Source organism: Acipenser ruthenus, chromosome 20 (genome assembly GCF_902713425.1).
Source record: "Acipenser ruthenus chromosome 20, fAciRut3.2 maternal haplotype, whole genome shotgun sequence".
Classification (NCBI taxonomy): domain Eukaryota; kingdom Metazoa; phylum Chordata; class Actinopteri; order Acipenseriformes; family Acipenseridae; genus Acipenser; species Acipenser ruthenus.
Window position 1 is genome coordinate 481778 of NC_081208.1, and position 24280 is coordinate 506057.

The 24280-nt window shown below is 48.5% G+C and overlaps 1 protein-coding gene across 6 annotated transcripts; it reads left to right on the forward strand.

Annotated features, from left to right (window-relative positions):
- The first annotated feature begins 557 nt into the window (after positions 1-557).
- Positions 558-24127, forward strand: LOC117963799 (trichohyalin-like). 6 transcript variants are annotated; one of them, XM_058992970.1, is made up of 13 exons: positions 1469-1586; positions 2724-2827; positions 9321-9383; positions 9826-9949; positions 10551-10671; positions 17039-17141; positions 18709-19851; positions 20301-20488; positions 20794-20871; positions 21331-21492; positions 21631-21731; positions 22282-22394; positions 22834-24127. In XM_058992970.1, exons 2-13 carry the CDS (start codon positions 2779-2781, stop codon positions 22986-22988), a joined length of 2400 nt encoding a protein of 799 aa, XP_058848953.1. In that variant the 5' UTR covers positions 1469-1586; positions 2724-2778; the 3' UTR covers positions 22989-24127. The 6 variants fall into 6 exon arrangements, with proteins under 6 accessions (XP_058848952.1, XP_058848949.1, XP_058848951.1 ...); XM_058992971.1 differs by having other exon boundaries at positions 1503-1627; XM_058992966.1 differs by lacking the exon at positions 2724-2827 and having other exon boundaries at positions 565-1586.
- Positions 24128-24280: the final 153 nt, after the last annotated feature.

Here is a 24280-nt window from a genome sequence, read left to right on the forward strand (position 1 = left end):
TGTAATAAAGTACACTGAAAGTCTGGTAAAGCCCAGAGAGGTACAGTAACGCATATTCAAGAAAAAAAAAACCACTAGATTATAAATGCATAGTATACCATGGAGGGGAAAGAGATTTACTATGCAAATGTAATGTGGTAGGACTTGGGTAAGGGCTCTCACTGTGCAAGGCGGTTTGCTTTGTGTATGTCTTTCAATATCAAGTCTATTATCAGTGTTTATTGAGTTTATAGGCGGTGATGTTACACTCTGACGCTGTTAAGGTCAAATGAACAGTATCGCCTGTATGTTCCATTTTGAATCCGCGTTAAAGGTCTTCAGCCAGGCTTCTTCAATAGCGTTATACTTCACCGTGGCTTCTGTTTGCTTCCTCCACGTTGCTGCGCATAATAAACGACTTGTAGAAGTGAGAATTTATTACAAGCTGCTATTAAGCCTGACATCACAGATTGACTCACAAAAACCCAATCAAATAAAAAAAAAAAAAAACAGGAGAAAAGTGATTTAAATGTAAAACAAAAAAAAAACGGCTGATAAAAAAAAACAAAAACGTTTTGCTTTAAGGCTGAAATGACCTATACCTGTCAGCATAGTTTAATAATAAATAAAAATTAATGATAATATAAAAGCAACAAATGAAGTCTGACGTGCAGTCTCTGCTACACTGTGCATGCATTTTTATTCAAGCCATAAACCAAAGGCTTCTTTCTGCGTGACGCTGACGTGATGACGCTGTTTGTGAAAGGTATTATCAATCGCTCTGTTTTATTGATTGGATATTAGCGACAGGGTGCTCTAGTTTTTTATTTATAGGCAGTTTTGTGTGCGGCTCCGAAACCTTTCCGCTCTCTCGGTTTATGGCTTCCTACCTTTCCTTGAAAACGACCACAGAGTCATTACCTATCATTTTTTGTTGTTTTGGCTTCTTTGACTGTTCATGTAAAGGGGTAAACTTTAAAAAAAACGATTTATATGCAGGGATGGAAAACAAGACTCCCATTGCATAAGCGGTTCAATCCGTTCCTGGTTTTACTCTGAGTTTAATCAGACACACCTGAGCGTGTTACCTTTACACTGGGGCTAATCAAGCCCGCCTGAAAACCTGGAACGGACGACACTGCTATGCAATAAGAGTCTCATTTCCATCCTAAAAAAACTAAAAAAAATTAACTGTTGAGCATGTTAGAGAGACCTTTATCATTTTGCTGCATTCTATTCGTTTCCCAGCTGTTCTGCTCTGTACTGTACAGTGGGATGTTTCTGAATAAAAAGCGCTATATAAATGCAATAAATAAATAAATAAATACATTCGCTCGGTCAGGACTCCAAGACGGAGTGTGAGAAGTTTTGCGGCTGGTTCTGCATGAATGGGAAGTTTGTCCTTGCTGGGCTGCCATCCAAGCCCCAGCTGGCTCGCTCTTGTTCCAGGGCTGGGCGCTGGAGGCTGCAGCCGGAGCTGCACACAGAAGCAAAGTCAGGACTGGAGATCGGAGCTGGGAGTGCAATCACACAGCTCAGGGAAATAAATACGGGATCGCGCATCCTGAAAGCTTGGGAAAAGCAGAAGAAAAGAAAACAAAGAGAAGGTAGAGTTTATAAATAATACAGCCGTCTGCGCATTCATTTGGTAAATATGTATTTGTTAATACAGCATTTTTATTTCATGAAAATAAATAGTGTGTGCAACTGTTTCAATAAACGGATGTTATTTGTCGGTATATTTTGATTGCTTTTTTAATTTGAAACTACTTTGTTACGGCAAAAAAAAACCAAAACAAAAAAAAAAACCAAAAACAAACTTTTGTATAGTTTGGAATGTACGGTTGATTTAAACAAACAAACAAAACAAAAACATTAGAAAAGTGAAAAATCGGTTGTGCTTAAATTTGTGTTTTGTCCTGATTCGAAATTGTTGCTCAAAACAAAACAAAAACTAAACAAAAACAAAACAAAGGGAGAATGTCTCATGGGATGCGGGTTACAGTAAAGACCCGCACGTTGTGTTATTAGTGTAATTCACTGAACTGTACCCAGCATGTAGCGTGTGGCTTTATCAGCACGATATCACAGGCAGGGTTCACTCCGCTTCAACCAGAAGGATGTGTTCATCAATGCAGTGAAAGCAACACCGGCAGTACTGCGCGGTTAGTTACGCACACGTTTGAGAACAGCCTAACAAAGGTATGTGTGTATATATATATATATGGAGGTTGTGTGGTCCAGTGGTTAAAGAAAAGGGCTTGTAACCAGGAGGTCCCCGGTTCAAATCCCGGCTCAGCCACTGACTCATTGTGTGACAAGTCACTTAACCTCCTTGTGCTCCGTCTTTCTGGTGAGACGTTGTTGGAAGTGACTCTGCAGCTGATGCATAGTTCACACACCCTAGTCTCTGTAAGTCGCCTTGGATAAAGGCGTCTGCTAAATAAACAAATAATAATAATAAATAATACAGTATATTCAATGCATTTATAAATTGTGTACAGTTTAGTAATGCACAAAGTCTGTCTGTCTGTCTATCCATCTATATCTATGTGTCCTGTCTGTCTGTCTACAGTGTCTGTCTGTCTACAGAATCGAAGGTTGCCATTTGTATTTGGTTGTCGTACTGTCTAAAGAGATGAGGATAGAGACAGGTTGAGGGGTTCAGGTCTGGGTTGGATTGCTAACTGATCTAAGCAAATGAGATATATAATATATGTGTGTGTGTGTGTTGGTTGATTCAGGTTCCTCTCCGCTGGTTGATATGATGCTGAGACGGGTCCTGTGAGGTTCAGAGCCATGACTGAGCTGGAGATCGACCAGTCACACCTGCCCCGGGTCCAAGAGGGTAAGAGACAGGGAGAGAGGCAGGGTGCATCCCAACACACACACAGAGAGAGAGAGAGAGAGAGAGAGAGAGGCAGGGTGCATTCCCACACACAGAGAGAGAGATAGAGGCAGGGGGAGGCAGCGGATTACAGTAGCTCAGCGGTTAGAGAAAGAAAGCGCTGGGCTGCAGCGTGGACGGCAGTGGGTTTGAGTAACTGCACCCTGATCAGTTTTAGTTTTAACCGTTCGATTTGAGCGTGGAGTCTTGAGGATTTGAGGATCTCAGTAAAATCCAAAGGAATGGGCTTGCAGCCATTCTATCGAGTGCAATGTGTGCTTTGCAGTGATAACAGTAGCAGGTTATTTCGTCTGTCGGGGAGCGGTGTACTTGATCTATTTATAACGGAGTGTCTGGTATCGCTGTGACATTAAGGACTGCGCTGGGAAGACAGGCAAGCTGGTCAGAGTCTGGAGCCACTGCCTCCCCCTAGCCTACATCTGCAGAGCAAAGCTCCAGCCGATAATGCTGCTTTTCCTGCTGGCTCTGCTTCGAATGGGTTACTGAGTCAAAGAGCACCAGACCCCACTGTAATCCGTCTGGATCAGCCAAAGGTGTGGCGAGCTGCCTGAATTTCATTTGGATTTGTCATGGGTAGGCATTTGTCAATAGGTAGGAGTTTGCTACCTGCCCAGGTAACACCCATGAAAATAAGACTCTTACTGCATAGCAGTTTCACCCATTCCAGGTTTTAATCTAGCCGCAGCGGACCGGTAACAAGCTTATGTGTGTCTTATTAAGCTCGTAGTGAAACCTGGAATGGATCAGCCCGCTATGCAGTGGGAGTCTAATTGCCATCCCTGCAATTGAAGCATCTTGCGTACTTTAAATGGAAAAAGAAAAGCGCTCCCAGGGATAAGGGATTCAAACTAGGCTTCAATCTGGGGCAGTTTCTATTTTTTAACTTGGGGGTTAAGCTGTGACTTCAGCTTTGCTGCAGCTTCAAGGAAACCTCGGAGAAGCCTAGCTGTCTGAAGAGCACGGCAGCACAAAGCTGGACTGTGTGCGGACATGATCTGAACTCTCCCCTCGACAGAGAGTGGAGCCGCGCAGACTTCCTCTCTCTCCTCTTATCTTTTGTCCTGGTCTGCATTCCTCAGTAAGTCCCTGGAAACAGCTGAGCTCACTCCAGCCCTCGAGCACACTCTGGGGGAGGGGCAGGGAGCGGGGAGATTCTGGGGGAGGGGCAGGGAGCCGGGAGATTCTGGACTCTCTTTACTGGCTTGTTGTCCAGATTTAGCTCCGTATCTGACCCCTTGCTGAAGGGTATTTATATCTCTGTAATGAAGGGGGGAGAATAATCCTTAAAGCCAATTTCAATCTGGAGGGGGGGGGGAGCAACATTTTTGGATTCTTTTAAAGGAAAACTGTGTGCGTGTGTCTCTGTGTTTGTATCTGTGTGTGTGTGTGTGTGTTTGTGTCTGTGTGTGTCTCTCTGTGTGTGTCTCTGCGCATGCGTGTGTGTGTCTGGGTGTGTAAGTCGCTTCTCAGAAGTAATTCCTGTTTTGATCCAGTCGGTTTTGATCAGATTTGACAGTTTGTGTTGTAGTAACTGGACACCCAGTCCCCCGGGCATCCTGGCTGGGAATATTCAAGGGCAGAAGCCTGGGAACCTGTCTATTTTTGGGAAAACTCTTCAAACATTCCAGGATTGTAACCTCCGCCCCTCCCCCTCCTTTCCCAACCCAGTAATCAGGGGTTTGAATCAATTACAAGATTAATCTGTTAATCTCATGAACGTGCTTCAAGTGCCAGAATGGTTTTTGTTCCTCAAACTGAAACCAAACCGGGATGTCTGATTCCCTTTTGTAGGATTCAACACGTTTAAACTTCACTGTAGCGTGGAATATTTGTAAGCCAACCAAAAAGCCGTCACGGGAAGCCGTCCATTACAGAGCCACGGGCATGACTTAAAAAGAAAGATTTTATTGCTCTGCACAGGAGAGGAGTGAAACGCTTATTACAGCAGAGGGGATGGAGTTCATGTCCCCTCCCTCCCTCCCTCCTCTTTCTTTTCTTTTGAAGGGTTTTCAATTAGAAACAGCTTTGCTTCATTGGTTTCCCCTGGCTGCCCTGTGGTTAGCCCCGAGAGAGAGAGAGAGACGCTGGTGGTTTTTTTTGTGTTGGGATTGATTCCCTCTGTGAAGCAATGCATGCTCAGCAGACACCTTTCAGAGTGCCGGATTGACAAGAGAAAATCGCCCAGCCTGCTGTGGGGGAGAGTGGAAGGAAGGAAGGGTGCTCTGGAGCTGGGGTGTGTAAAAGTCCCAAGAGGAGAGGCTGGCTTGTTCAAAGAGCCCCCCTCCGAGTTGGGCTGCAGCCTCCACCGTTCGTCAGAGCATCTGGGAACCGCTGCCTCTGAACACCAGCCCCCCTCTGCCTGCCTGCCTGCCTGCCTCCGCTGGGACTCGTTCAGGAAAGCAGTGTTACTGCCCCTAACTGCAAAAAGAGACCTGATCTAGCCTTCCAGAACACCTGTCCGAGAAGCCGGAGGGAGGGGGCTAGTCTGATAGTCTAACACTGCAGGGATGGAAGAAAGACTCCAATTGCATTGCATTGTCCCCCGTTCCAGGTTTTACTGCCAGCTTGATTAGCTCCACACAGCGTATAGGTAACAAGCTCAGACAGGCGTGTCTTATTAAAATCCTAGTAAAACCAGGAATGGATCAGACTGCTATGCAACTGGAGTTATTTCCATCCCTGCACTTTTAACTAGGGAATTCGCATTCTAAACATCCTGTTTTCTATTGTTTGGGATTGCTGTCCTCTGCTTATTAAGAGTGTGTTTTATAGTAAAGCTTTGTGAGTGTCATTATTTGCGTCAGACAGATGTTTTAGACAGTGGGTTTGATTCATTCTGTCCCGATGAGCATTACGAGAGACAGGCATGTTAAGTGCAGATGAGCCTGGGGGTTTAATCCTCTTTGTGTTCACGCTAAAAGAAGCTTGGCAAAACTCTTCGGTGTTTCAGTTTCTCTCGCTGTCTTGCGTTTCTTGTAATAGTATGTCAGTTTTCTGCCAGAATAAATAAATAAATAAATCATGTTTTATAAAACCTATGATCTCTTTCCAACAGATCTAAAAAGAAAAGCTCTCTCCGAGACGAGTGAAAAAAATAAAGTGTGATAATTAAACTTTGAAACTGAACACAGTTATTGCAATTTCAGTAAGCAAACAAACACAAATGCAACGGACTGTTCATATACAAAGCCAGCTTGTAGAAGAATCCCCAGGCCTGGACTCTCTGTGTAAATCATTCCTGGTTTGCTGGAGTGCTGGTCAGGAGGTGACTGCAGAGCATGGAAAAGCTCCCAGATGGCAGCTGCTGTTGGTTTTAGTGTTTATAGGCTGTGGGGTTTGGGGAGCTTATATTTACAAAACCGCTCAACAATTAGAGCTGTGGGTGGTAGATGAACCAGCGGGGCCAGACCGACCCAGCACAGCGCCTCTCTGCACTGCAGCCAGCCCTGCACACTGAGAGAGGAATCAGCGGGGCCAGACCGACCCAGCACAGCGCCTCTCTGCACTGCAGCCAGCCCTGCACACTGAGAGAGGAATCAGCGGGGCCAGACCGACCCAGCGCAGCGCCTCTCTGCACTGCAGCCAGCCCTGCACACTGAGAGAGGAATCAGCAGGGCCAGACCGACCCAGCGCAGCGCCTCTCTGCACTGCAGCCAGCCCTGCACACTGAGAGAGGAATCAGTGGGGCCAGACCGACCCAGCACAGCGCCTCTCTGCACTGCAGCCAGCCCTGCACACTGAGAGAGGAATCAGCAGGGCCAGACCGACCCAGCACAGCGCCTCTCTGCACTGCAGCCAGCCCTGCACACTGATAGAGGAATCAGCGGGGCCAGACCGACCCAGCACAGCACCTCTCTGCACTGCCCTGCACACTGAGAGAGGAATCAGCAGGGCCAGACCGACCCAGCACAGCGCCTCTCTGCACTGCAGCCAGCCCTGCACACTGAGAGAGGAACCAGCGGGGCCAGACCGACCCAGCACAGCGCCTCTCTGCACTGCAGCCAGCCCTGCACACTGAGAGAGGAACCAGCGGGGCCAGACAGACCCAACGCAGCGCCTCTCTGCACTGCCCTGCACACTGACACACAGTAGCCAGGCTTGGAGTCCCTCTGAGAGGGCAGCTTAAAGACAAAAAGGACCACATGTTATTGTTTTTTTTCCCCTCGAAACTTAACAGAAAATCTGAACATCTTATATAGAAAGAAAAGTGAAATGAAAAAAAAATGTCGGTTTAAATGATTAAATTATTTCAGGACATTTGGGATAAAAACCCTTCTTCAACTGTGGAGAAAACTTGTTATTTTTGGCCTGGGTTTACTTTTACACAGCTGAAGACCCCCCCCCCCCCCCCCCCCCCCCAACGTCCTGAAATATAAATTATTTGTAATCATTTAAACCACTTTACATGTACACTGCAGTTATAACTCCTTTCAAATATATGAATATATATCTATTCCACTGCTCTCGGTTTCCGAGCCGGTGTTTCAGAGTATGGCCAGCCTGTCCCGGGACGGTGTTCACTCTGGCCACTCTTTGAGGCAGAGTCCCATTGGAATTTCCAGCAGGGTCCTCTCTGCCCTAGTTGGCAGAGATGTATGTGTGTGTCTCTGTGTGTGTCCCCATCAGATACAGTAATCTAGAATAAAATGCAATCCCAGTTGACACTTAAATTTGAACTACAGTGACCCCGACTCCCCTCCCCAGCGCAATGCAAACTGTGCTGTACAGAAACAGCTTGGCTTGCAACACCATGGAGTTGGTGTTCCCTGTGTTTGCTGACGCGTAGACGGGTACAGCACTTCAAAGATTGTGTGGAGAGTTGTTTTTTCGGGGGGTGCTAAAGGCACAATGTGTTTGAGTGCTGAGGAGTTTTTCTGCTTTTTGTTCAGATTGTTAAAAGCAGAAATGTTTGAAGTTAAAAGCCTGGATCAAGGTCTTCAGCGTGAGTTTCATCTTAATGAGCTCAGCATGTAGGTTTGATGACTAACGACCTCGTATAAAATGACAAGCTTTGACGCTCCTTTTCACCAGGCGCTGTGTACGGGGTGAGAGAACTGGGCCAGTGAGTTTCTTCTAGACTGTTTTTAAAAACATTTGATGAGCTTGCCATTTTTTTTGATCTTGTGCGTGTTCTGATCTGTCGTGAGCTTGTGATGTTGTTTTATTGTACAGTTCGAGGTGTCGCCTTCCTAACCTCGATCTCGCTGGTATTTCACTCTCACACACACACTGACACACACACACAGTTTCACCCATTCCAGGTTTTACTACCAGCTTGATTAGCCACGGTGTGTATAGGTTATACAAGCACAGGTGTGTTTTATTAAACTCCTAGTAAAACCAGGAATGGATCAATCTGCTCTGCAACGGGAGTCTTATTTCCATCCCTGTCGTGTTTATTGAAAATACCTCAAAGGGGAGGAAAACCACAGTGGTGATGAAGCGGCTAGCCTGGACTGCGTATCCCAGCCTGTCCAAGTTCATTCTACAGTGCAGAATCAGGGTGCCTCTTCCCGGGATGTCTACTGAAGGACCCCTCTGTGAGGGACTGGCCCTCTGCCTCCGATCCTGGCTGCTTGCTGTTTTGGTTGCGGAGGGCGGGGGGCGGGGGTGTTCTAATGCCCCCCCAGCTCTTCAGTAACCCGGAGTGGCTGCCAGTCGAAACACAGCCAGTGTTTCCGTGCCTGCTGCCCGGGATGGCTGTGGCTGGCGTGGCGAGGAGGGCAGGTCAGGAAGAGGTTCTGATTCACAGGAAGGCTGTCTGGGGATGAGGTGAGCAGCCTGTGCCCTGTCCTGGAGCCAGGCTGCAGGGGTGGAGGTTGTAAATCATTCAGAATATGCAGACAGCTGTACATTTATTTGATCCATAACTGTAAAACACTCGATGGGGGTGGACTTACAGATAAACTAACAGAGCCTTGGCACAGTGCATTCAATCGCACTTTCATTTGAAGACGTTGAGAAAGAACGAGGAGCTAAAATAAGAGGTTGAAGGGGGGGGGGGGTTTGCCTAGAAAACATACAAGAACTAGAGGGAGAGGGAGGACTTTGAAGACTTGATAGAATCTTAAAAGGTGTTGACAAAGGGGTAGGGGTAGCATTAGGGTAGGGGTAGCATTAGGGTAGGGGTTTGGGTTAGGGTAGGGGGTTGGGGTTAGGGTAGGGGTTTGGGGTTTGGGAAATCCGGTGGAGACAGACTTGGGACACAGGGTAACAGACACTTCTTTTACACAGAGAGTGGTGAGGGTATGGAATGGGTTGCCTAGTCGTGCTGTTGATGCTGAATCACTGGGATCCTCTAAGACCCGACTTGAGAGTCTCATCCACCTAACAGGATTATCAGTCGAGCCTGATTCGGCTCCTCTCATCTGTAGATTTTGTGTTGCGTGCCAGTGACAGCCGCACTGACTCCTGCGTCTCCTGTGTTTTGCAGTGTGCCAGGGCTTCGCGGTGCTGGAGGACGGGGCGTTGGCTCACAACCTGCAGGAACAAGAAAGTAAGTACCGGTGCATTGAAAACCCCGTCCTCTTCCTCGAGCGAACGAGCCGGGATCGCTGCTTTCTGATTTTCGGGTTCATCTGCAGCGTGCCCCCCCCCCCCCCCCCCTCGTTCAGAAGCACAGAGCCGATGAGGCGTGGGAAGTGTTTCCGTGCGGGGAGGGATATTCCCGGATGATCCTGAGCACAGTTTACTGAACAGGGAACAGCAGCATCCAGAACGCTGATCCAGTAATAGAAAGAGCAGCAGCACAGGAAGTCTTTGCTGACTGGTCTGAGCTCTGCTGCATATTGCTGTATTGTATAATATCACTGAGATCTCTCTCTCTGTTTTCCAGCTGATTCAGTTTGTTTTAAACAGACCGCGTCTGCCCCCTCGCTGCAGCGCTGTCTTGCTGTGTGTCACCAGTGATAGTCTGTGTGTGTGTCTGTGCCCCGCAGTTGAACAGTATTACGCCTCTAACGTCCAGAAGAACCAGCTGGTGCAGAGAGACGTCCGCATTGCCAAGAGACTGCAGGACGAAGAGGACCAGCGGCGACGGCTAACCGACTGCAGGAGACAGATGTAAGAGAGGCGCGGACCAGGCTGTGTCGCAGCTGTGTCGTCTACTGTATAGCAAACGCACAGCTGGACCCAGTTCATCAGAGCAGGCTGTGTCGCAGCTGTGTCGTCTACTGTATAGCAAACGCACAGCTGGACCCAGTTCATCAGAGCAGGCTGTGTCGGAGCTGTGTCTTCTACTGTATAGCAAACGCACAGCTGGACCCAGTTCATCAGATCAGGCTGTGTCGGAGCTGTGTCGTCTACTGTATAGCAAACGCACAGCTGGACCCAGTTTATCAGGGTCTGTGTGCCAAAGAACAATAAAAAAAAAACCTTTGGAAAAGAAGCTAGCGCCAAGAAGCAGCTTGGAAATGCTGACAGTCATTTAGGGGTCAGAAGTGTCTCCATTGTTTGTATTGTTTTATCGTTTAATTAATTTCCACAGTATGATGCAAGGAATACTGTACGCCCAAATGTGCAGACAGTAATGAGGCTGTAATTGTATTGAGGGTTTCTGGTGACCTATAAAACCATCACAATCCTACTGGTAGTCTTTCACTCCCCCAGCCTTTGTGCTGCTTTGCTTAGCTTGTGGTTTTTAATAGAGATCCTGGTTTAACAGGAACATCTCTTCCCGCGCCTCTCGTTGCAGTGAGGAGCAGGACTCGGAGTACGCGCAGACGATTCAGGAAGACATTCGGAGGCGCGCAGAGGAGGCTCGGAGGAGGGAGGAGCAGGACGAGGTAGGAGCTGCGGCATTTAGCAGCATATTAACCTGCTGTCTGCTGGAGTGGGTTTGCCATTAACAGAAACTCAGGAGAGGTTTAACAGACTTGAGCAGAGGTGGAAATAAGACTCCTATTGCATAGCAGTGCCACTCATTCCAGGTTTTACTACGAGCTGCCTTAGCCACAGTGTGCAGGTAACCAGCAGAGGTGTGTTTTATTAAACTCCTAGTAAAACCAGGAATGGATCAAGCTGCTGTGCAACGGGAGTCTTATTTTCCATCCCTGATGTGAATAAATAAATAAATGCAATTCTTAACAAAAACCACCCTGACACATCACCACACTCACCAAATAGTTAATGACGCGACTTAAAAAAAAACAAGCAAAGGCCGTTTGTCGTGTGTGTGTGTGTGTGTGTGTGTGTGTGTGGGTTACCACTCCGTGCCTGAGCCAAACCACCGGCTGGCACTGTGATGCAGACGGAGAGGCAGCTGCTGCTGGGATTGAAGCAGATTAACACATCAGCCTCTCTGTCCGCCCCCAGTCTGTCCAGGACAGCCCCTGCAATCCCCCCCGTCACACAGAGTACTGATCCGAGTTCCCTCCCAGCGCTCCTGCAGGTTGGCAAGCGCGTCCGTCTCCATGAGCGCCGTCTCTGGGCTCCTGAGCTCCAGCGTGCATCAGAGATCTCTTGTGAAAAAGCAATGGCTGTCTGACTTGGTTTCCTATAGTTTTACCTTTTCAATGTGTGTTGTTTTAAAATAAAAGGTTAGTGTTCTTTTTTTTTCCTTCATGCATCTGTCAGTATAAATAATTATTGTGATTCTGAACTGTAGATTTCAAGATATTTTCTTCAATACAGTCAAACAGGGGTATTCCGTTTCTCCTAAGCACAGGTCATAACTGAATCAATAAGTCAGTGGTGTAGTTAATATTGACTTAACCTTATGACTTTTTTTCCTTTAACCCAATCAATTGTACAAATCTCTTCTCAGCCCTTTTAAAGTGTCTGTCTCTGTCCAGATCCCCCTAAAGGGGCTAGCTTTTATGAGCCCCTCATAAACCAGCTGTATTTGCTAAGCAAAGCCTGTTTATATCTAGTGTACTATTTGGGAAGATGTTTATCAATAGGTTTGTAGCCCTGATATAAAACAGTGGTCTCCCCAAAAGGCAAACATCTTTCATGTTAGGGCTGGACATCAAAGGACTTGTTTTTACAACACTGTCCGGTTGGTCAGTCTTTTGCTCACAAAAGCCAGGATACAACCAGCTTCCCAGGGTCTAACCAGAATCCAGGAGACTAAAAGAGGTTAATCAGATCCCCAGTCTCATTAGAAGTTTAACCAGCACCTGTGCTCAATTTGTGAGTTGTATTCTAAGACCTAACAATTAATAAAATGTTCAAACAGTGTGATTTTAGTGTTTTGAAGTCACAGATGAAAGCATGAGTTGTATTGAGATCTGGCTGCCTGCGTGTGTGTGTGTGTGTGTGTGTGTGTGTGTGTGTGTGTGTGTGTCCGTGTGTCGGTGTGGGGTTGTGACCTGATTCTCTCAATACTCCCACCTCCCGCTCCCTCTGTTTGTGTTCCTCAAGCTGGTCTGTGTCTCTCTCCCCATGAACTTTGTGTATATATCAGTCTTAGCTGGACTGAAGCAGCTGGAAAGCTAGAGACAGCCTTCTAGGTGTGCCAGTCTAGTCTAGTGATTTAATGACTACAGTAATTGTCTGCAGTTTCTAGCTGGGAGAGCACAGCTGATCAGCCTCACCCTAACCTGGCACTCTGTAATTGAATCATTGCGTTGTTTAAATACCTCCCACCTGGATATTAAGATACCTTTGAGACGTGTCACAAGGGCGGATCTCTGCTGTAAAACTCTCTCTCTCGCGCTCTCGCTCTTTTAAAATGTGTCCTGTTGTCAAGACACTACTTCAGCTGAAAGAAGTATAAAACTCTGCAAAAACCCTCTTGCACTCTTTGTATGACAGGCCTGACACAACACAGACTGTGTGAGAAATTCCCCTCTCAGCAGACCCAGGACACTCAGAAACATACTGAAAAAGCAGGAATGAGATGACCTATCATTGTGGAAAGGTGGTATTGAATGATAGCTGAAGCTCGATCGAGCACCTTGTCATTTCTACAATGCTAACATCCTTCTGCACGAGGTCATTGCTGCTAAAGAACAGGGTCTCTAATCTGCATCTGTGTGTGTGTGGGGGGGGGATATCATTGCTTTAAAACCACGGGGGTTCAGTCACGCTGTCGCTGCCAGTCCCCTTTGTGCTGATGTCTGACGGCGGCTGTTGTAGGAGGTGGGAGAGGTGTTGTTTGCTGCAGAGAGAAGGCAGCGTGGGCTGGTTCTAGGTCAATCTGTCCTCAAACCAGGGGCTTTCCAAGGCTGACGTAAACACGGCGTTTTCTGTTCAAATCAGCTCGCAGCTCCCTCCTTTATGCACAAAAAACGGGTTTATGTTAAAAATGCAAGAATGTCTTTTTTTTTTTTATTTTCTGTTAGTGCTTCGGTCTGCACTTCAGTCTAACCCCAGACTCCCTGTAGGAATTGGAGGAATTACCCTTCTGAGCAGCTGCAACACCTTGGCAGACGTGTCTCATTGCAGCAGTCCCTGGCTCTGTACCCCTGTTGACCTGCGTTGCGGCACGCGCTGCACGCTGAACCAGAAAACCGCCTTCAATTCTCTCCTCTAAACCGTTTAACACCGTCAACCCCCCCCCCCAGCCTCCTACGCACCTTTCAGCTTGCATTTGGTTCCGATCCGATAAACTGCCGATGCTAACTGAAGAAATATGAACACGACTCGGAGGTCACGCTGTGTGCATGGGGCTGCTCTCCAGCTCCTGTTAAAAGATTTCTCAGTCAGCTCCAAAACCTGCTGCGCGCTGCTCTTTTAAACGAGCCAGCCAGCCTCTTCTGTTGTGAGTAATGAGCAGCTCTGAAACTCGAAGGGGGAAGCAGGTCACCAGCCAGCTTGGAGGGCAGCAGTGTGGATCGCTGGCTGACGTCCCGGGTACTCAAGGTCTGCTCCGACAGCGCTGGGAACTTTCCAAGCAGCCGCTGACTTGTATAACTTTGTAAAGATTATTTACGCCAGCACGGTTTTAGCAGCTCCCCACCTCTCTCCCTATATTGTGGCTGTTCTAGCCTGCGGCAGGGCACAGGAAAAAGGACCATTTGCTGTACGTTACAGTATATGCTCTTACGAGGACAAATAATTAGGAACACCTGGCATGTGTTGCACACACTTATCCTGGACTGACGGTTTGTTGTGTAAATGGCGTCCCTGTCTGCGATCTATATAGAAGCTGCATCTCCCTGCTGAAAGTCGCTTGCAGTTGCAATGAGACTGCAAGTCTGCTCGAGGGCTGCGAGGGTAGGGGCTGTGTCTGTTTAGTTATTTTGCTGGTCGGTTTGTTTTGTAAAAGCTTTGGTTAGCAGTCCTTTTAAAGGGGGCAGTGATGGTGTTGCTCCTGCTAACAGGAGGTGCTGAAATTTCATGATTAAAACTCTGTGGTCAGCAAACTTTTAAAAGGTTTGAAACTTTGGCTCGCACTCTTTTTAAAGGGGGGTGGTCAGCGATTTCATGTTTTTGGTGCCAATTAGAGGTAAGAGAGTCGTTTGTTAAACGCTGGCTCCACCCAGCCCAGTCTCGGGGCGTGCTCGTTTTACAAGGTGTCTGAGAAATCAAAGCATGCTGTCCTGGATCAGCAACTGGAGGAGAGGGATGACGGGACCCTGAGGCACCTGGCTGCCAACACCTCCCTTTCAATTTGAAAATGTTCCGTTTTAAGACTCTCGTCTCCACCGGCGCAGCAGGTTCCAGTCCTGGAGGAAGCTGTCTCTCTGTCTGGGTTTTTTTGAAGCTGGTCTGGGTTGACCCTGATACCTGTGTCTAATCCAAACCTTTTTATTTATTTTTTGGGGTTTTATTTTTTGTAATCGTAAAACCAGGAGTGGATCAAGCTGCTGTGCAATGGGAGTCTGATTTCCTTCCCAGAACAGAAGAAAAAAAATGATGCTATATTCACACTTTCTGTACTCTTGATTCATATTTTCCCTTTGCTGTTTAAATTTTTAAAAAATGTACCCCACTGATACCGGCACTGTGATGTTTTCATTTAAATGAAAGGGCCAAGTCATGGCTCCCCATCTGCACTGACCTCTAGTGGTGTTGATGTGTAAATGGAAGAGGATCATTTTTTGTCAGTTTAAAATAATAATAATAATAATAATAATAATTTAAAAGAACGCAGTACATGGTTAATGCTGTTATGCAGATATTCAGAATTTAGTGGAATGTTCTGAAATCTGCCTTTGGAACTCAGGAAGATTTCTAGCCAAAATGTTTGTTGTTTAATTTTGACTCCTGGCTCTCTTTAGACGCAGTGCAGCCCCCCCCCGTGTGTGTGTGTGTGTGTGTGTGTGTTATTGACTCCTGGCTCTCTTTAGACACAGTGCAGCCCCTGTGTGTGTGTTATTGACTCCTGGCTCTCTTTAGACACAGTGCAGCCCCTGTGTGTATGTGTGTGTGTGTGTTATTGACTCCTGGCTCTCTTTAGACACAGTGCAGCCCCCCGTGTGTGTGTGTGTGTTATTGACTCCTGGCTCTCTTTAGACACAGTGCAGCCCCTGTGTGTGTGTTATTGACTCCTGGCTCTCTTTAGACATGGTGCAGCCCCCGTGTGTGTGTGTGTGTGTTATTGACTCCTGGCTCTCTTTAGACACAGTGCAGCCCCTGTGTGTGTGTGTGTGTGTGTGTGTGTGTTATTGACTCCTGGCTCTCTTTAGACACAGTGCAGCCCCCGTGTGTGTGTGTGTGTGTTATTGACTCCTGGCTCTCTTTAGACACAGTGCAGCCCCTGTGTGTGTGTGTGTTATTGACTCCTGGCTCTCTTTAGACACAGTGCAGCCCCCGTGTGTGTGTGTGTGTTATTGACTCCTGGCTCTCTTTAGACACAGTGCAGCCCCTGTGTGTGTGTGTTATTGACTCCTGGCTCTCTTTAGACACAGTGCAGCCCCCGTGTGTGTTATTGACTCCTGGCTGTCTTGAAGGGGCTTTTTGTCATACGTCTTCTCACATGCGCTGACCCCCCCCCCCCACGTCCTGTCCTGTGAAGACACACTGTGGGCTACTTGTTTTTGGTTCTCTTATGACTTGGCCTGCAGTGTGTGGGCACGCCGCTTCGCAGAACCAGAGATTTGTTGGAAATTCTTTTTGATTTAGTGCTGCAGCTGTGACCCACAATCGCCTCAGTTTTAATTGATTTCTTTTGTTTTTTTTCTTGCTTACCGCTGCATCCTGTGAAACCCGCTGGATCTGACAGAAGGATTTTGAGATTAAACTATAAAAGTGTTTTTTTTTTGTTTTTTTTCACAGCGTATCGTCTACAGAGCCCAAACGTCACTAGGTGACCTCTCTTTGAACAGTGCGAGACCCCCTACACATAGCTTTCATATACCTCACACAGGGCACTGCATCAGCAGCTATCTAATAACTAGAATGCCGTGGGCATCTCTCTGGATGGAAACACCATTCAACCTGAGAGAGCAACTCTGAACACTTCAAAGACTGCGACAGCTCTTTGATGATCCTCGGAGGAGTGAAACTGAGCAGCAGAGAGTTTCGCTGGAAACTCTGAACCCCTCCCTCCACTCCCCCAGGCACATTACCAATACAACTGTCTGCGGCCGGAGGTTTGGGAGGAGGTGGGTGAGTGTGCTCCCCCCACGACAGCTTCCTGGCTGGGGATGAGCTGTCGGTTTGGTTTTCACTGGTTTGTGATGCGATTTGTAGAATTGCTGCCTGGTTTACTGTCAGAATGCGGTGGTCTCCCCTCTTAACCCCCCCCCCCCCCCCCCCCCCCCCCCAACACACATGTTTCCAGCTCGCCGTTCATGATTAGCACAGGCTGTTCACACTACAGGTGCATCAGCTTCTTCCTTCTTGTGCTCAATCTCAGGGCTGTGTTATTTCACAGGCTGCCAGCCATGTTCCGTGCATGCACGATATCCGAAAGCTGACCTTGTTCACAGACCAGGTTGTTTACGTTCAAAGGCTTTTTCAGCGCTACGGAAAACTGCTGTCCACTATATGGTTCTGTGAGCCAAAAGCGTGCCCATGTTTCCACTTGCAGCTACAGGAGGTTATATATATATATAAAATATTCAAACTGCTATGTATGTCAGTGTCCTGAAGAAACTGCCCCATAACCCTGTATGTAATTAAAGTAACACAGAGAAGGAAATGCTGTATATGTTTGTACACACAAACCCTACAGGGCTACAGAAATAAAACTGTGAATTATTTTGTTTAAAAATAGATTGATTTTCGTAATGTAAGAATTTAAATAAATGTGTCAAACAGGAAATTGCCAAGAAGTTACAGGAAGAGGAGGAGCTGGAGATTCGCAGGCGGAGACTTGACAGCGGTTGCCAAGGAAACCAGACCGGCCTTCTTAGCAACAGAGGTACTTTCAGCCTGAGTTTGTGTGGTCTTCAGAATAAAATGAGGCACAGAAGCATCAGAATAGAAGTACGAAGTCTGTCCCACAGGATCTGAACAGACACATTTCTGAGTGTTTCTGACTGTATCTTCCTCTTTTTTTTAGTTTTATGTTTTTCTTTTGGTTTTGGTTGGGACCGGTGCCAGGACAGCAGAGGGAAAGCCCTTTTCAACACCCGTCTCATTTGCATAAACACAAAACTGGAGAGTGAGATGTGAAGACGGGACTCTCCTGAGTTAGAATCGGTGTTGTATTTTATGTCAGTATTGACATTCCTAACTGCAGTTGACACAGATCCCTAACTCGAGAAATTCCTGTTTTACGCTGTCGGAGACACAAACACTGGCTCACACAGAGACAGACACAAACACAGAGATAGACACAGACACGCAGAGGTTACCTTAGCCCTTCTGCAGCCTTGGTTGCAGCAGCCTTGTGGAGTTCCTCGTCTCGGCCTCAGCTGTGCCGCTTGTCCCTGGAGGCCTGGTTCAGCTCTCTGGGTGTGTCTGGGTGCCTCTCTGGATGCGGACTCCATTCCTAGCGGTGATCAATCGAGTTGAGCCTAGCTCTGTCGCATTCCTTCAGTTTCTCCATGCCTGGTGTCTGTGGTAAAGAGGTCCAGCTGAACGGTACACAGTAATGCTAATGGGTGGGGGGGTTCCTGTGAACTTTGAACTGAGCGAAAAAGAAAAAAAACACAGCACCAAAAACACTGTGCTGTGTGCTGGCCTGCCAGCTGCCTGCCTGTAAGCAGCAGATCTCGCAGAAGCAGCTGCTGGTACCCACCCAAAGCTAAAGCATCTATAACTGTTGGACAAACTGTCCTTTTTTTAAAAGTCTACTGTAAGAGTGGATTTGGGACGTTTGTCAGTGCAGGAGGCTGTTTTTAACTTTGTCGGGGTGCGGCTCACCTGACAGGCTGTCGCTTTGCTTTCTGGACTGTCTGTCGCACATCTAGTGCTGTGCTTTCATTGCATGCCTCCTGCTGCTTCCCTGTCCTAATCCTGCACGCTTCCACTGAGGCACAGCTGAGTTCAGCCATAGGACGCGTCCGGAGCTGGCTAGCTTCCCTCCTCCCTGGTTAGACACCCGCAATATTTAATGGGATAGGACCGGCGCTCTTCAGGGCGTGTTGTCTAGGTGATCAAACCTCCAGAGCAAGGTATATCTTGCATTGTTCGTTAATTATATTAATGATCCTAGTACCGTGTGCTGTGTAGATGAACAGAGATTCTAGCTGGAATGTGTGCTGGGTGAGCACCCCACAGATTATTTGAGCAGAACTTGGAATAGACACAGTTTTACAGAGCGCTTCGATGATGTGACTTTCCCTGTTGGTTCTATAACCCTAGACTCAATGCCCAGGTGAATGGATGTGTTATTTATTGCAGCTCTATGAAACATACAGAGTAACGCTGCCTTGGTTCGTCTGTCGATGAAATCCAATGTTGACAAACTAACAAGCTCCGCCCCTCCCTCGCTAACCCCCCGCCCCCCCTGCTTTGTGTTTGCATGTCTGGCTTTCACAAAGAATGCGGCAGGCTGCAAACCCACCAGCGGCACCAGCCTTATCCTGTAGACTGGAGGCACAGCGAGGGAGGCTCAGCCAGCAGGGGGCGCCTCCTTCCACCCAGCGCTACCGCGAACCGGCAGAGGACCGCGCAGTTAGAGCCAGCCGACAACAGCGGCGTACCCGGGGACTGTCCTGTGCGCCAGGGAAGCAGCGCTCTGCAGTATGTTAAAAATAACCTCGACGCCGCCCCCCGTGGTCCTGCCGTGGTTTTACCGGAGGAGGACTGCAGCAGATCCCCGCGCGCTGGAAGAGTCCATCGCGGTGGAGATTTCAGGGAAGACGAGGGCTGGGTCCGCAGCGGTCGCCGTGGTGACTTCCAGGAAGTGGATTTCAGGGATGAGCGGGGTTACAGGGAAAGGGTAGGCTGGGTAAGCAGAGAGCTCAGGGAAGGAGAGGGAGGAGCTACTGGTTACCATAGAGATTTTAGAGAAAGGGAGGGAGGGACCACCAGCAGCAGCAGCCATAGAGATTTCAGAGAAAGGGAGGGAGGAGCCAGCAGCAGTAACCATAGAGATTTCAGAGAAAGGGAGGGAGGAGCCAGCAGCAGTAACCATAGAGATTTCAGAGAAAGGGAGGGAGGAGCCAGCAGCAGTAACCATAGAGATTTCAGAGAAAGGGAGGGAGGAGCCAGCAGCAGCAGCAGTAACCATAGAGATTTCAGAGAAAGGGAGGGAGGAGCCAGCAGCAGTAACCATAGAGATTTCAGAGAAAGGGAGGGAGGAGCCAGCAGCAGTAACCATAGAGATTTCAGAGAAAGGGAGGGAGGAGCCAGCAGCAGCAGCAGTAACCATGCAGATCACAGGAGAAGAGAGGGTGGGGTTATGGAGAATGGGGGAGGGGCTTGTACCAGTCACCGTGGGGACGTAAGGGTAGGCGGGGCTAACGTGAGTAGCTGCAGTCGCCACGACGATCGCAGGGAGAGGCGGAGGCAGAGCGAGCACAGGCGGAGTGAGAAGTTCTCTCCCTCCAGCTCTGAGGAAGAGGAGGAGGGAGGGAACGAGAGGAGGAGGAGGAGGACGAGGGAGCACAGGCCCCACAGACAGCACAGCCTCCCCGCCACACCGCTCTCCCCAGCAGCACGGGACTGGAGGAAGACCGCAGGTACACTGGGAGTGCTGGGAGAACCCCCTCTTCTGCCTGGCTTTATTACTCTTTCTTCTTGATCTTTTGGTGCTGTGTTTTTTTTTTCTACCTTACTGTTGTATGACATGATAGAGCCCCCTCCTAGCAAAACCACGCTGCTGTCAAGACCCGTCAGCCATCGGAGACACCAGCATGGTGGACTCCACTCTGATGAGACGCGGGGCTCCAGAGCCCAAGCACAGAGAGAGGGAGTGTGAAGACAGCAGCTGCAGATCTGGCTGCTTTATAAAACCCTCATCCCAGTGAAAACCTGCACCTCAGAATATGTGTGATCAGTGTGTGAATTGAGGACAGGGAGCAGATTCATTGTGTGTGTGTGTGTGTGTGTGTGTGTGTGTGTGTGTGAGTGAGAGAAGGTACTTGTGGAGTACTTGCTCCTCACAATGCCTGTGTCTCTGTGAATTCAGAGGGAGGGTCCTGTGCTGGAGCGGCGCCCCCTGCTGGTCTGCATGTTGAGGTGGCTCAGATGGGTTTGCAGGACCGGGAGCAGGTTCTGAGGGATGCGGAGCTGGCGAGGAGGCTGCAGGAGGAGGAAGAGGAGGAGGAGAGGCTGCTGAGGAAGGGACAGCGGCCCGAGAACGACATCTCACCCCCGGTAGGGTTAATAACGCCCTGTCCATCCCCATACAGGCACACATGCTTATTGATAGCTACTGTTTGAATCCCCTGCATACACGTGGATTAAAAAAATGCATCAATCGTCTTCTTTAGACTGATCCGCGGTTAACAGGAATCAAGGGAGACCATTCATGGTGTTAGAGCTTTGAACCTCATCTCACCATCTGAGGACAGAGCTTGTAACCGCAGTGCATCACACGGCACTGCAGGGTCAAACAGTCCCGCCCCCCCCCCCCCCCCCGAGGTAAACCTGTCTCACCAGGGCTGGTTCCTGTGTTTCAGAGCCCGGCGTCGACAGGCAGGCTGTGGGACCAGGCTGCGGAGGAGGACTTTCGAGCCGCCCAGGTGGCACAGGATGAGGTACCCAGCGACGAGACCCTCGGGGCAGGCACAGCTGCTCCAGGGACTGTGCACTCTGAGGGGCAAAAGCTTCCATTCCCTCCCCTCCCCTCCCATTCCAGTCCAGTCCAGTCCAGATCGTTTTTCCCAGCTGGTCTATAACTAGTTAAACCTTCTTGCATGTACTTGAGACCCTCATTGCATAGCAGTTTGATCCATTCCTGCTTTTTTTTTTTTTGCTGTGAGTTTATTACACACCTGAGCTTGTTGCCTATCCACTCTGTGACTCATCAAGCTTGTATTAAAACCTGCAGTGGGTGGCACTGCTGTGCAATAGGAGTCTCGCTTCTATCCCTGAGTGTACTGTATAGCTGTATCTTGGTAACGTGAGGGAACTAACGCGTGATGTGTGAGGAGATGCGGGTCTTTTTCCTGCACCCCGGCGTGGTGTTATTGATGCCCTTGGCTCCGTCTCTTCAGGAGATCGCGCGCTTCATGCAGCGGCAGGAGATGAAGGCGTCACGTGATCTGGAGGGTCAGGGGTCACGGATGGAGCATAGCGACCTCACAGACTCTTCAGAGAAGAGGAGGAGCCAGAACAGGAAGGTACTGCCCCGAAGCTGGTATCAGAATTTGGAAAGGGTAAACTGCTGTGCGATAGGTGCCTTATTCCCACCCCTGATTAAGTAAGATAGTGGTTTAAAATGCAGCTTCAAAATTGAAAATTGAAGGTAATATTTTTCTGTGACACCCCCCCCCCCCCCCCCCCCCCCCCCCCAGGCTGAGGCTTCCCCTGGTCAGCACGAGCGGCTGGATTCGGAGGGTCTGCCGTCACCGAGAGAGGAGGGGTCCCCAGATCGAAGAGCATCTCCCGCGCACAGGTGAGCAGCCCCCCCCGGGACTGCCAGACTCCGGGCACCGGCTCCTCTCTGGCGTAACAGCAGAAAACAAGCCAGTAAAACAAGGGGAGGGCATACTGACCCAGCAGCGTGGCTCACAGCCCAGGCTGTGGCAGTCTTCCGTGACGAAACAGCTCCAGCTCATCTGTTCTGTCTAGCTCTCTATCTATATAAAGTATTTAAAAATAACCATTTGTCTCTCCACACTGTAAATGCAGAAGTACCCAAATAACATTAACTGAAACGTCAGGCCTTCTTTTAAATACGCCCGGTGAGTAAGCCAGCTATTTATATCTATATCTATATCTATAGAGAGAGAGAGGGGAGCAAGCGCTCGTTGATAATGTCTCTCTTGCCTCTGAAGAGACGCCCACCCCTGCAGGCTCTGAGTACTGTAATGGGGTCGGAGTGGAAATTTCACTGACATCACAGTCCGGTCCTCCTCCTCAGCAGCTCTGTCTAACCCTAACCCTACCCGTAATGTTGTGGAAGCGCAGGCAGGGGTGCTGATGTCTGTCCCGGTTGCTTGCAGGCAGCAGCAGCAGCAGCATCTCCTCCCCAGGAACATCGCTGAGGAGCTAGACCCGACTTTCAGGGTGAAACGGCAGGAGGACGCAGCGGAGGAGCCGGCTCTCCCAACGCCTGGTAATAAACCCCCCCTCCCTGTGAACAGCGATCGTCCAGCACAGCTCTGTAACGTGTTTTAGAAGAGGCTGCTGCTTCTCAGTCTGGTGTGTGCTGCACTGCAGGGATGGAAACAAGACTCCCATTGCAGAGCACTTTGATCCTTTCCTGGTTTCGCTAGGAGTTTAATCAGACACCCTTGAGCTTGTTGACTATTCCCTGGGGCTAATCAAGCACATGTTAAAACCTGGAATGGGTGAAGCTGGTATAACTTTGCCGCTGGGTAGTTTGACCAGCATCTGAGACAATGCATGTGTTCAGTCTTCGTTGCATGAAGTACAGTGTCAGGTTTGGCCCTGTTTGTAATGTATAAACTGTGGCTGTGTCGAGATCAGCTGAACAGAGCTTACCATGTTTATATAGTTTTCTTTCTCTTTCTCTTTCTCTTTCCTCTCCACAGCGGCCGCTCGATCTCCCCCCGGCCCCCCCTGCCGTTTCCACGACTACACAGACGAGCGAGCCGAGCCCACCTTCATCCCCCCCACCAAGCGCCAGAGCGACAAGATTAGCCGCCCGAAAACCAAAGACAGGAAGGAGGGCTGCAAACAGCAGTGACCCCCTCCCCTCCCCCCTCTCCATCTCTCTCGCTCTCCATCTCTCCCCCAGTCTCTGTCTCTCTCTTTCTCATTCTCTCAACCTCTTTTCTCTGTCTCTCTCTCTCTCACATTCCCTCCAGCACTCCTACCATTCTCTCATTATTCCCAGCGTGGTTCACTTCATGACAATGCAGGGGTCACAGACCTGGCTCCTATCGTACTCAGAAGCGATTCCTGCCTTCACTGGGCAGCGTGTGTTACCCTGACGTGTCCCGGGCCAGGCCAGGGTGTGACCCATGCAGAACTGAACTGCGCTGTTGAATTGATAATGAGCTCTCAGTGTGTGTGTGCGCGTGTGTGTGTGTGATACCAATGCAGAACTGAACTGCGCTGTTGAATTGATAATGAGCTCTCAGTGTGTGTGTGTGTGTGTGTGTGTGTGTGTGTGTCCCGGGCCAGGCCACACACAGTATACATTTTATATATGACACAGTCTGCCTAGCATATCAGAAGATTTGTTTAAACTTCACAGTGTTGCCAGTATAGATACACTGATCTGTATGTACACAAGTATATCATTACCTATTCCCTGCACCAGGGCAGAGTAGAGCTGGGGCTAAGCAGTATTGCATCTAGATTAGATTTTTTTTAACCCAATGCAGGGTTACAATGTATTTTTTTAAATTTACGATTTGGAGGACCCTGGTTGGTTAATTCCTTGCTTTGGTGCATTTTGTTTTGTTTTAGAACTCTGTGTAAATAAAAGCCTTGAATAAACGGGGCAGGGGAATCCTTGGTTCCAGTTTTAGTTTCCCAGTTGGAATTAAAGCGATTCCCTGAATCTTACCTGTTCTGCACCTCCGTTAGCTACATAGGCCAGCAAGGAAGTGCGACGCTATCTGAAAGAGTGATTTGCAAACAGATTTCTTCAACTTACTGCAGTACCAGATGGCGTGTTTTTAAAATTAAAAAATATGTGTTTCTTTCAAAAGCCACACATTTGAGCCCTGGAGAACAGGCAGAATTGCATGACCGGTAAGATTAACCCTCTGCTCTGCCTTTAGATAACCCAGCAGCAGCATTATGACACACATTTTATTTTTGAAATTTGTATCACTGTATTATTCTGTATCAAAATAAACAGTGTTGTAACGAGAAGACTTTTTTCTCTTGGATATGATATTTTTTATGTTTCTATTAAGTGGTGATAACTTAGGACAGAAGGAAGAAGACTCTTCACACAGAGAGTGGTGAGGGGATGGAATGGGTTACCTAGTCATGTTGTTGAAGGAGACTCTTCTTCACACAGAG